Here is a 12,226-nt window from a genome sequence, read left to right as displayed (position 1 = left end):
ATTTGCCCTGCCCCACCCAACACTCACTTGACAGCAGTGGTGAGGCGCAGCGGCCTGACGCCGGGCGTGGCAAAGCGCAGAGTGTTCATGTAAGCCACGTGCTGCAGGGCATGGTTGAAGGTCTCCACATCATCCCCCTCCAGGGTGAGCAGGGACTGTGAGGGGTTCACATGGACCTGGGCCCCAGATACAGATACAGCTGAGAGCAGGGCCAGGGAGAGGAAGGGAGCAGAGCTAGAGGGGTAGGGCAAGGGGGAGGGGCGGGGAGCATGCGGGGAAGAACAGGGCTAGAGGATGGGGCAATACCTTCATGCCTTTGCCCAGGCTCTCGAAATCCCTATAGTCCAGCCCCTCCCGACATGCATAGAGGCACTCGATGACCTCACGGCTCTCCAGGCGACCTGAGCGCACACTGAAACCAGCCAGGTAGCCATGGAAATAGTGGTGGATCGGCAAAGGGTCTCCTAGGGTGGGAACACAGGAGCAGGACAGAAGGTGAGAAGAGAGGAGGATGGAAAAGGATGAAGGCTGAGAGAAAGGGAAAGGAGAGAAAGAGCAGAAGAGTCGAGAAAGAAAACAAAAAGGAGAAATGTGGAAACAAAAAAAAAGGAAAAGAGATGAGAGGTGAAGGAGAAGTGAAGATAAGAGGGGAGGCTGGAGAAGGGAGAAAATGAGACAAAAGAAGACAGAATAAAGCCAGGGGAGAAGAAAAAGGGTGAAAAGTAGAAGCAACAAAGATGAGAGGGAGGAAGAAAAGGAAACAGGACCAACAGGAGGAAAGAGTCAAAACAAGGAGGAAGCGGGAGGTGGCAGGAGAGGACGCCTTTCCAGACATGCAGGGAGACCAGGATGGATGTGAGCGAGCTTCACAGATGCCCAGACCTGACTCCTGACTCCTGCCACCTCCCTTCTGCCATATGGAAAGCCACCAAGAGAGCCCCATTCTTCATTCTGTGGGCTGGACAGGACACCCAGAACCCAGCCGAGCTGCCTCTGGCCTTACCACTCCAGGAGCCTCCGCCCTGCTGTATTTCCTGGAGGCTCTGCCACCTGGTGGCCTAGGAGGCTGCCACAGGCTGGATAGGATGTGGGGTGGAAAAGGGATCTTAGAAGAGAAAGTGAGGATGAGAACTCTCTAGTCTCCAGTTCTTACACACAGAGTACCTTGGGTGATGTCTGTACTGTTGTCTCCCTTTTCCTTCTCTTTGTTCTTCTCCTCTGGGGATAAAAAAAAAAAACAAAAAACCAGTGGTGATGAGTTCAGGGATGTGGAGAGATTGACAGGGAGGAATGAGACGTCTTCCTCTCATCCCCATGAGTGCTCTCATGTTCACGTGGGACTCTGACCCTCCCGTGTATAACCTGCAACCTCTAAGCTCAACCCCAACCCTTCTTTTGTCATGTCCCAAACTCTCCAGCCTCTGTTAGAGACAAACCCCCAAATACGATACACTGCTGAGGAAACACGTGGGCTCTGGTAAGACAGGCAGGCACATGTGCACACACACACTCCCAAGAGGAGAAAAGTTTTTTAATGGCTTAAAAGTTGAAAGACTGAGGACACTCTAAGGGGTTACTCTCCTTAAGCAGGGGAACAGGCTATGGAAGTCATCATCGCTTTGATGGAACAAAGTGGAAACGGGCTGGAGTTACAGAGAGTCTGGGGATGCCTGAGAAATTAATTCCTCCGAGTCAGAGGTGATGACCCATTGGATTAGTGCGAGATATGGGAGGGAGGCTGTGGTCCCTTCCATGGAGATCTTCAGAGTCACCCTGCCCAGCTGCAGAGAGATGCATGAGGTGGCCTCAGCCGCCGCGTCAGACTGCCCTCGCTCCTCACCAGCCTACCTCCCTTCCCAAATCCTAACCCACTGGAGTCTTCACTGAGAAGACTCAGAGGGACTTACCAGTCCAGCAAGCCCCAATCATGAGAGCAGGCTCCCTTCGGGGCGGGTGGATGAGGCCATTGTCATGGATGAGGGCAGGGTCGAAGGAGATGCCATCGGTGTAGAGTGTGACTGTGGGGAACTCGAGGTTCAGAGCGTAGTGGTGCCACTCATCATCACAGACCTAGGCGAGTAGGGTAGGGGCAAGAGCCTCTCAGGTAATTCCTCTTCAGAGAGCTAACCCCAGGCACTGCCCCGTCTCCTGGGAGACAGGGGACGGTCCCTTTATTCCCAGTTCTACCAATAGGGCTTACTAGTGCTTTGCTGCCTAACCAGCTCAAGGAATAACATCCTTGTCCAAAATCTATCAGGTAATCAGCCTAGTAGCAAAGATTCCACTCTTCAGGGAAAATTAAAGCTATAAATATTCCTAAGAGGCGTAACACACTGTCATGAATAAATTTCCCCCAAAAACTTATGTTTTACGTATGTATGTAAGGCACTGGAAACTCTAGAGATGGGGTTTCCTTCTGTCCCCCAGGCTGGAGTACAGTGATGCAATCATAGCTCACTGAAGCCTCAAACTCCTGGGCTCAAGCAATCCTCCCACCTCAGCCTCTGGGGTAGCTGGGACTACAGGTATGTGCCACCACATCCAGCTAATTTTTTTATTTTTTAGAGATGAGCTCTCACTATGTTGCCTAGGCTGGTCTCAAACTCCTGGCCTCCAGTGATCCTCTCAGCCTCCCAAGTAGCTGGGATTACAGTTTATCTCTAGGGTAGCTTCTAACCCACCATTAAGCACTAAAATAAATATTGCTTCCCTTTGCAGTCTCTCCTAGGGCCAGCCAAGATGGAACGGGGGATGGTCAGAGGAAAAAGAGGCACAGAGTACTCTGCCTCATCCAGTTCCAAATATTGGGGTTCCTCAAGGCTCAGACCTAGGCCCTCTTCTCTTTCCTCTCTACACTCTCTTCCTAGAAGTCACCTCATCTGTTGCCATGGGTTTGGGTACCATAGTTATACACTGGTAACTCCAAAATCTGCATCTCCAGCCCAGAATTCTCCTCTGAATGCCAGGTTCTCTGCTTGGATGTCCACAAGTATCTCACATTTAACACATGTAAGATGCAAGTCCATGCCCTTTCCCAACTCCCTCAGTTTCTCCCCAGGCAGTATAAATGCTCCATCATCCATCCAGCTGCTCAAGTGGCTGACACAGGAAACAACTTTGATCTTCCCTTTCCCTCAGCCTCCACATCCAGTCCATCAGCAGGTGCTATTGATCCCAGGTCCAAACAGAGTTACAAGCTGCAGGTTTCTGTGCAGGACTCTCTGTCTCCATTGCCACACATCAGTCATGTCCCCAACCCCTTTCATGAAGACTGTTGCAACAGTCCTGTTTACTGTCTCCATTAGATCTCTTCAATACATCCATCCCACAGTTGCCAAGGGGATCTTGTTAAAATGTAAATCTGGCCAGGCGCGGTGACTCACGCCTGTAATCCCAGCACTTTAAGAGGCCGAGGCAGGCGGATCACAAGGTCAAGAGATCAAGACCATCCTGGCCAACATGGTGAAACCCCGTCTCTATTAAAAATACAAAAATTAGTTGTGCCTATAGTCCCAGCTACTAGGGAGGCTGAGGCAGGAGAATTGCTTGAACCCGGGAGGCAGAGGTTGCAGTGAGCCAAGATCACACCACTGCACTCCAGCCTAGTGACAGAGTGAGACTCCGTCTCAAAAAAGAAAAAAAAAAAATATATATATATATATATATATGTAAAAATCTGATCAGGTCATGCATGCCTCTGCTTTAAATCCTTCAAAAAACACTTCCCATCTCTCATATGACAAAAATTGAGACTAACTCTGCTGAAAAAGTCCACTGTACAACCTGATCACTGCCCATTTCTGCAACTTATCTCCAGCCTTGTTCACTGTACTCCAACCTCACTGGCCCTGTTTCCATGCTTGGGACATGCTGAGCTCTTTCTTGCCTCAGGGCCTTTGCATCTGCTCTTCCCTCTTCCTGGAACCTTCCCACTCTCTTCCCACAGGCAGCTGTTTCTCATCCTTTAGCGCTAGGCTTAAATTCCGCCTCAGTCAGGTCCCCCAGGAGCATCCAATCCAAGGTGACTTCTCCTCTCCTTGCCTCCCTCCATGCTCTGCCCCAGTCCCTTGCTTGCTACTTTCAGAGCATTTATCACAATTTATCGTTTTTACATGTCTATTTACTTTTTAAAAATTTATCTCCCCAACTAAAATGTAAGTTCAATGATGGCAAAGATTTTGTTTCATTCATTGTACCCCCAGAACCTAGCTGAATGACAGAGACTTAGTTGTATTTAATAGATACTGGTTGATTAAATGAGGTTGAATTAAAGAAAGATAGCAAGGGTGACATTATCAATATTTGCAACGTGTGGGGGGGGGAGCGGAAATCAAGAAGCAGCAAATGGCAGACTGTCTCTTTAAAAGAGTGCCACAGACAGCAAAGCTTTTGTAGATAGCCCTAAATTATCTAGTTTATAAATTATCTGGGCACTTCTCTTTCTCTGTTCTGCTTTTTTTCTTTTGCCATTTGCTTACTCAGCCACTCCACTAGGACTTACAAGAGAAACAGAAGGAGTGAAAACTCAAATTAGTCCTCACTGGTCCTTGCGGTCAGCCTGGAGAATAAATAATAAAGAGGCTGCAACTCTTGGCTCAAGAGAGGATTTTAAATATTTTATCCATTTTTATTTATCCCTCCATAATCAGGGCTGATAATAGTGAGAATTAACATATACAGAGGGAGTGCTTTTCAGTCTACAAGGGTCTATTACATCATTTAATCCTAACGACTCTGGGATACAGAATTCTTTTTATCCCTATTTAACAGGGTTTTTTTTAACCCTGAAGTTTACACATATTAACAAAGATTTCATAGCCAGCAAATTCCCTTGGCAAGACTCAAACCCAATCTGTGTACCTCAGAATGACTTATCTTGATTACAACAGGCTAACTGCCTGAAAGTCAGGGACATATACTGTTAAAGTCCTATTTAAGAGAGAGATGGAATAAAACAGGGAGGAAATAGATGGTTGGTCGAGTTTGCTGTTAGTAGTCATTTGTTCTTTTTTTTTTTTTTTTTTTTTTTTTAATCCAGAAGTGCTTTCTGCAGGGAACAAGCCTTGGGAAAAGGGAACAAGAGGACCTGGGAGTAGAATGGTCAGGGGCTGAAAGTGGAGAAGCAAAGAGAGCGCAAGGGGAACCCAGAAAATGCTGACCCTGCCCAGAGAAGGTCCTTTCCTAAAAGTGAGTCACATCTACTCAGCCCTCGCAGGAGCCTGGCTCTGGCCTCACCTGCTCCAGCTTCCAGAGGAACTTGACTGGGCGGGCACTCTCAAGCAGGGGCCAGTAGAGGAAGGCAATCCTACAGCCGTGGACAGTCAGCGAGTAATGAGAGAAGCCATCCTCTGAGGGCACAGGAAGGGGACGGGGTCAAGTACAGAGGCTGAGGCCAGAACAAGTTCAAAGCAGCAGGAAGGAGAGGACGCTGGATTCTCTTAATCCTCTCTCATTCCCTCATTCTCTAGCGTTTCTCTCTCTCTCTCTCTCTCTCTCTCTCTCTCACACACACACACACACATACACACACACACACACACACACACACACACACACACACACTCCAGTCCAAGTGATAACTTGGGCTTCTGAGGCACCCTGGCTGGCTGAGGGGGGAGCGTCAGCGGGCTCACTCCCTCACCAGCTCTTCATCAGTCCTTTGGTTAATACATACATCATGGGTGACAACCCTTTTCAAAAGAGTTGTCAAGGTCAAGAGAAATGAGGTTGGAGAAGTGGCTAGAAATGAAAGAGCAGGTCAAGACTGAGCCCTCTCCAGTGGAGTAAGCCCTGCAGTTGAGGGAAGAACAGGGCTCGGAGATGGGGCCAACCAGTCCCAAAATGGGAAGATGAAAGAATGGGGCACACCATTACCCAGGCTTTCCCATTGCAATGGAGGGGTTTTAATGGGAGTGGAGATAGGGGGTGGGGGCAGCCTACCACATGGTGGGACACAGGGAAGTTGATTGGGCAACTGAAAATGAGAGTAGCAGCAAGGAATCCCATTGCACTCTGACGCAGTAGGATCCAACATGTCATGTTCGGGATAAAGCACAGAATCAAGGCATATCACACCTGGCACTTGCACCTCACAAATGAAGACAAGGGAAGTGACCTGTTCACAGTCACACAATGGGCAGTGACAGAGGCAGGAAAAGAAGCCAGTTTCCCTCTCTGGCTAGTGCCTGGAGGCGAGGCTCACCATTCTGGACAGTGTTACATACGATGGTTTCCTCTTCCTTCTTGCCCTTGTTGGGAGTTACGCCATGCTTCATCCAGAAGGACAGGGTGAAGTGGTCACTGAGGCTGTCCTGGGGCCCAGAACCCAGTCCACTGGGGCCACCCAGGGGCACCTGCACAGCCTGGGTGCCATTGAACCAGTAGATCAGGCTGCTGTCCTGGCTGTAGTGTACCGAGAGTCCTGCTGTCCAGTTGGCATTGGGGCCGGGCATGGGCAACAGATCCACCTCCCCAGTGGCAGCACCTGTGGGAGCCCCAGGAGGCATAAGTGTCAGAGCCAAGAAGCAGCAGATGGTGAAATGGGCAGGAGGCAGGGAAAGAGGGACTGATGGGAAAAGATTTCCTGCAGCATATCTCGCCACCTCTTGTGGCCTTTCAAAGACAAGAGAGGGATGAACTCTCTTCTAAGAGTATCTCTGCAGTGAACCCATTCTCCAGCTCTTCTCTCCCCACCATCGTTCCACCATGCATCTCATGACTGTCTGGTGCAACGACTATGCATTTTTGCCAAAGACATATGTACCTGCCTTTTGGGCCACAGAAGCTAACCATGTGTCACAACCTCTATGGATAAACACCTGAGGATGGCCAAAGGTGACATAAAGCAGAGTCTTGGAGAAGTTTGGACAGAGGTTAGATGGGAAGGGATGGGCCTGAGGCAGTGTTGGGAGCACACCTACCGCAGAGTTTCCGTAGCGCCCGCTCTGAATAGTTGTCACGGTCGCAGCCCTTGGCCACATGGCTGGTCTGCAGCTCTATGGTGGCCTGAATGTTCCAGAGTGGTTCATCACAGGTCTCCAGACGGATACCAGGGAACAAAGCCAAGCTCCCAGCGCCTGGTGCATATTCGATCCTTTTGTTCCAGCCTGCATGGGTGAGACAGAGAGGGCGATGGGGAGAGAGAAGGGTAAAGCAGCCTCCCCTCTCCATGCTCCTCTTGCCATGTCCATGGACAGTTTGGGACTCCTGGCAGGATGGCCCGGCTAGAGGAGATAGCTGCAAACCTGCCCCAATATCCTCCAAGCCCTAGCCTAGCCCCCATGATTGTCAGAAGGGACAGAAAGAGAGACGAAGAAAAAAGAGGATTCACAAGATGGGGCCCGGCGCTGAGCTCTCACCTTGCCAGCTGGGTTTACAGGTGGGCTTCACCTGAATCTCCACCTCGGCGTCATCTGCCGCCCGCTTCTTCCCACAGTCATAAGCCGTCACTGTAAACTTATAGAGCCTCTCACCACTGTACTGCAGCTTCTCTGTGTTCTCAATGTTCCCTGGGGTGGGGTCAGGAGGACAGAGCGTTAGAGCACTGGAGAAAGCCCAGGGCAGAGAGGGGAGGATGTGCGAGTTCATCGGGCAGCAGGCAGGTTAGGCAGCAAGACGCTGGGAAAAGGCGTCTGGGAAGGGAAGGCTCCATTTGGGAAGAAGGGTGAGGCAAGGGTCTGAGGAGTGAAAGTGGAGACTGGAACCCCGGGTTGTCCTGAGGGAGGTGGGTGCACAAGGGGAATTGGGTGGCCAGGGAAGCCAGGGGCGGACTCACCGTCGTTGTCAATGAGGAAAGGGGTGTTGGGTGTGAGAATCTCGTAGTAGCAGATCTGGCTGTACTGGGGGGAGCAGTCACCATCAATGGCTTCCACCCGCAGGATACGATCATACAGCTTTCCCTCTGTCACAGCCGCACGGTACAGCCGCTCCACAAACACTGGGGCAAACTCGTTCACATCGTTGACCCGCACGTGCACAGTGGCCCTGCACATACCAGAGGGGAGGAGGGATGGGGACACGTCAGCCAGCCTCGATATTATACATCGAGATACAGCCTTGATACAGCACACCAAGGTACAGCCTCGATACGGTACATCAAGATACAGCCTTGATATGACACACGGAGGGACAGATTCGATACAGTACACCGACATACAGCTTCAATACTGTACACCAACGAACAGCCTCAATATAGGCACAACGAGATACAGCCTCAACACTGTACACCAAGGTACAGCCTCAACACGGTACACCCATATGCAGAAAGGAGCAAGCAGGAATCCCGACCGGGAGCCACAGCAGGAGGCAGCCTGCCCGTCTATCCCTGAGACTGAGGCAGCCAGCACGCTCCTCACCACCCCACAGAGCACCAAGCTGCATCAGAGCCATGCCAGTGAGAGGACAACACCAGGGGGAGGGCCCGAAGAAAGGGGACTGAGGTAGGGGATAAGGAACAAGCCCCGGGGTACTCAGGAGCTGATTTTGATGACTTCTGTGCAGAATGCTATGGGTAAGGATGCCAAGAGGCGGGCTAAGGCATAAAATCCAGCAGGGCCTTCCTTCACAACAGTCAGCTCCAGGGGGATAACCGAGGAAGATGCAGAGTAAAAGCCAAATTAAAACCAGCCATAAGAAGGGAAATGGCATTTATACAAAGGTCACAAGTCATCTGACACATCTGAAGAGCACGTGTGGGCAGCGTTGCCTCCCGTGCATGTGGCCCCTCCGTAGTCATGCGCCAGGGCAAGCAGAGCTGGGTCAAGGCCCTTCATACTGAGCCCTGCCCCCAGCCAAGACGCCGGCTCCCAGGCCCCAGAGGCAAGGGTCCTATCTTCAAATGGGAAACTGAGTCACAAAGAGCATTTTTATCTCTAGTGTCTCTTAGTGGCTCAGGCATCCTGACTGAAGATCTTTCTCTTATTCTCAAACAAGAAGTTAGCTGGCAACAGGCGTAGGTGTCCCAGACCCGAGCCTCTTTCTTGCTACAACCATCCCCTGCCCACCCTCACCTAAAGCTATATGTATATGTTAGGGATCGTGTGTGTGGTATACACTGCAAATAGACTGGAGGGGGCAGTGGAAAGGAATCTGGATGCGTGCTGAGTGTATTCATCCTCTTCCTTCTTGCTCTCCTCCTCGTCATTACGCCCATGTACTGAGCCCTTCACTGTGTATCAGGCACTGTGGTGCATGCTTTCAACACAAACCATCTCCTGGAATCTTCACAGCAACCTTATGAAGTAAGTGTCATCACAATCTCCATTTTACAGATAAGGAAAAGCAAGTCCAGAGAGGCTAGGCTGCCCAAGGTCACGAGAGGCAAAACCAAGATTAGATCCACTGAAGTCTACTGTACGTTTCTGTCACCTTGCCTGAAGGTCCCTAAATCCTAGGAACAGCAGGGGATGGGGTTCCCTAAGTCCTAGGAACAGCAGCGGATGGGGGTGGACATTCGATGACCGCACTGACAGAGGATGGTGGGCTTGGGAGAAGGGAGGAGGACCCCGCAACACATGGGGCAGGAGATAAGGACTTGCTCACTTGTGGGACTTCTTGGTGTTGGCCCCGTCGGGGCCCTCGCCACAGTCATAGGCCTGGATGGTGAAGGTGTGCTCCTTCTGGGCCTCGCAGTCCACAGGCTCCTTGGCCCGGATCAGCCCCTCTCCTGTCGCCTTGTCAAGGATCACGGCCTCAAAGGGCACCCCAGACCCATGGAGCCGGAAGCCACAGATCTCACCTGGCAAAGGGGAGAAGGGGAGGAGTGAGGCTGCTATGTCTCCTTCCCCACCCTCAGCCTCCCCACCTGGGGTCCAGCTCCACCTCTCCTCCCGAAGCCCTGTCCCTTCTCCTGTAGGCATAAAAGCATTAATGATCAAACACACAACTCCAAGCCCAGCTTCCCTGAGCAGCAACCTCCCAGAGCCTCCAGGCCTGAGATCTGACAAAATCATGATGTGTTTAACCCTTGCCTGGCCATGTCCTTTTCTGGCACCCCTGACTCAATCTCCATTCTTCAATGGAGCCCATTTCCCTCCTTGAGCCCACCTTTATTTTCCCAAGGCCTCTTCCCTTACTTTCTCATTGCTCCCAGGACCTTCCCTCCCTCCCTTGATTTTGGCCCTCCCACCCACTTTTCTCTGTCCTATCCTGCCTTGCCATCCCCCAATCCCAATTACCTGCATAGCGCAGCGGGGCATCCTTGTCCAAGGCAAAGAGTGGTGGGTTCAGCAGGACCGTGTTGTCATTCTCCATGACGATGCCCTGGTACTCTGCCTCAATCCATGGCTTGTGCTTGTTGGCTGGCCCCAACCCAGGGAGAGGAGAGGAAGCACCTGTGAGCAGGGCCTCTACTCCCACAACAACCCTTGTTGACCCAGACAACTCACACCTCAGCACCCTCACCCTTTCCACCCCCTATACGAGCACCTTACAGGAGGCGGGTGGTTGAGGACAAGAAATCAGCTACTAAAGGAGTCAGGGGGTCTGCGGAAGGTCATAGCCTTCTCCTATAGTAGGGTAGACAGTTCCCATGGAAACTACCTGCCCTGGGGGTGAGAAGGAGGGGATCACTATCTCCCTGGGAACCATGGTCAGGATGTGGAGAATGTTCTTTAGGGATTTCACATGCTAGAGAATGGAGACTGGGAACTTCAGGGAGCAGTGGTGGGCTGTGAGAAGGCCCTGGAAAGGGAAGGGATAGATTAAGGACAGAATTGAAACTAGAAAAAGAGGTAGAAGTTTCCTGAGATCCTGATTGCTTATCCTCCTCCTAACTCATTTCAATCCTGATTCCTTCACTCTGCACTTCTCCCAGCCAAGCCCCAACTTGAGGCCATTCTCCCAGAACACAGGATGGGGAGAAAGGAGAGAAGTGAAGATATATAGGACAGAGGGAGGGGGCAGAGAGGGGCAGGAATGGAGCAGAGGAATCAATGCCGAGCAACTGGACCCAGCAGAGCCGTCATCCTAAGGGATTATCGGGCTGGCCTAGAAACATGACAAATCCTGTCCCTGCTTCCCACCCCCACACCCAGGAGAACACATTCGAAACCGGCACATTTCTATGTCCTCCACCAGACCATCAAACCACACTCCCTGAAACCCACTTTTTATACAGAACTCAATCCCAGTTCTTATCTACCCCACCCCTCTGCCCTTCAACCACTAGCCAATTCAGAATGGATGCGGGACTCATCAGACTCCCAATCTCCCCATCTTCTACCAGATTCAGGCTGGTGAGGGACTGTGGGGAAGCATATTTCCTCCTCTTCCACATCACCCCCCAACCCAGCCTCCACACTTGCTCTATCTAATCCCATCAAGCCAACACCCAGGCTCCCAAAGCACACCCATGAGGCAGAAGGAAACTGAGTCACCAAAAGGAACCTCATTCCCTGTATCTCATGGTGAGCAAGAAACCCTGATTTCCATTCCCTCCTTCAACCACACCCCAGCAAGCCTGTGGCATGGGAAGGCTTTCTTACTGATGACCACCATAACCCCTTCCTGAATGCTGAGGAGAAAGCCACAAGATGGTGCACAGGAGGCGGTACAGGAAGTGGCAGGAGGCTAAGAGGGGAGGCTGAGGTCAGAGATGCAGGAGAGGAACAGAGCGCCATGGAAGGGCAGGGCTGGGCGCCTTCTGCGCAGCTCCCGCTCCCACCCTGCTTGTCTCCCCAGGTCTCTGAGCCTCTGTCTCCTCTCCTCCTGGCCCCCTGCGGTCTCTGCATTTGCTCCCTTTCACTCCTAGGCTCCTGGGCTCCTCCTTGACTCACTCTTTTCCTGACTTTCCTCTCATTCTTCCCTCTTTTTTCTGCCTCCACCTTTACCCTTTTCCATCCCCTCCTCACCCCCTCCCACGCCTCATCTCCGGTCTTCTCCTTCTCAGCTTTCCCTCTCACTACTCATTTAGCGCCCCCCACACACCCACTTCTGCCCTTTCCTGCCAGTCTCCATCCGTTTCCACCTACCTGAGCCCTCTGCCCGCAAGGCCCCCCACCCCCCACGTCCTCCCTCTCCGTCCATCCGACAGCCCCGCCCAGCTGAATGTATCCGCTGTCTGCCAGAGAGGGCAGCTCTGGTAACCCACAGCCCAGCTGATGCAGGCATAAGGGTATGAATGCAGAGGCACACGCAAAAACATACGTGCTCCGAATTGCTGAACTGCAGCAAATACTTTCTCCCCAGGATGGGATGGAGGCGAAGCAGATGGATCTGCCACACACCC

At 51.7% G+C, this 12,226-nt stretch overlaps 1 protein-coding gene across 1 annotated transcript in view; it reads right to left on the bottom strand.

Moving 5' to 3' along the window:
- CLSTN3 (calsyntenin 3) overlaps positions 1-12,226 on the bottom strand; it is a 28,519-nt gene that overhangs the window by 15,561 nt on the left and 732 nt on the right. The window contains exons 2-12 of the mRNA XM_005570004.4: positions 10,176-10,298; positions 9,541-9,736; positions 7,775-7,983; positions 7,359-7,508; positions 6,921-7,106; positions 6,203-6,484; positions 5,236-5,348; positions 1,908-2,070; positions 1,165-1,218; positions 307-464; positions 28-176 (exon numbers count right to left, since the gene is read on the bottom strand). Of these exons, the coding sequence (XP_005570061.3) occupies positions 28-176; positions 307-464; positions 1,165-1,218; positions 1,908-2,070; positions 5,236-5,348; positions 6,203-6,484; positions 6,921-7,106; positions 7,359-7,508; positions 7,775-7,983; positions 9,541-9,736; positions 10,176-10,298 (1,783 nt within the window). The remainder of the gene's footprint in view (positions 1-27; positions 177-306; positions 465-1,164; positions 1,219-1,907; positions 2,071-5,235; positions 5,349-6,202; positions 6,485-6,920; positions 7,107-7,358; positions 7,509-7,774; positions 7,984-9,540; positions 9,737-10,175; positions 10,299-12,226) is intronic.

The sequence above is a fragment of the Macaca fascicularis genome, chromosome 11, assembly GCF_037993035.2.
Source record: "Macaca fascicularis isolate 582-1 chromosome 11, T2T-MFA8v1.1".
In the NCBI taxonomy this organism is placed as follows: domain Eukaryota; kingdom Metazoa; phylum Chordata; class Mammalia; order Primates; family Cercopithecidae; genus Macaca; species Macaca fascicularis.
Note: the sequence above shows the minus strand (reverse complement) of the source record. Positions and strands in the feature narration are given on the sequence as shown.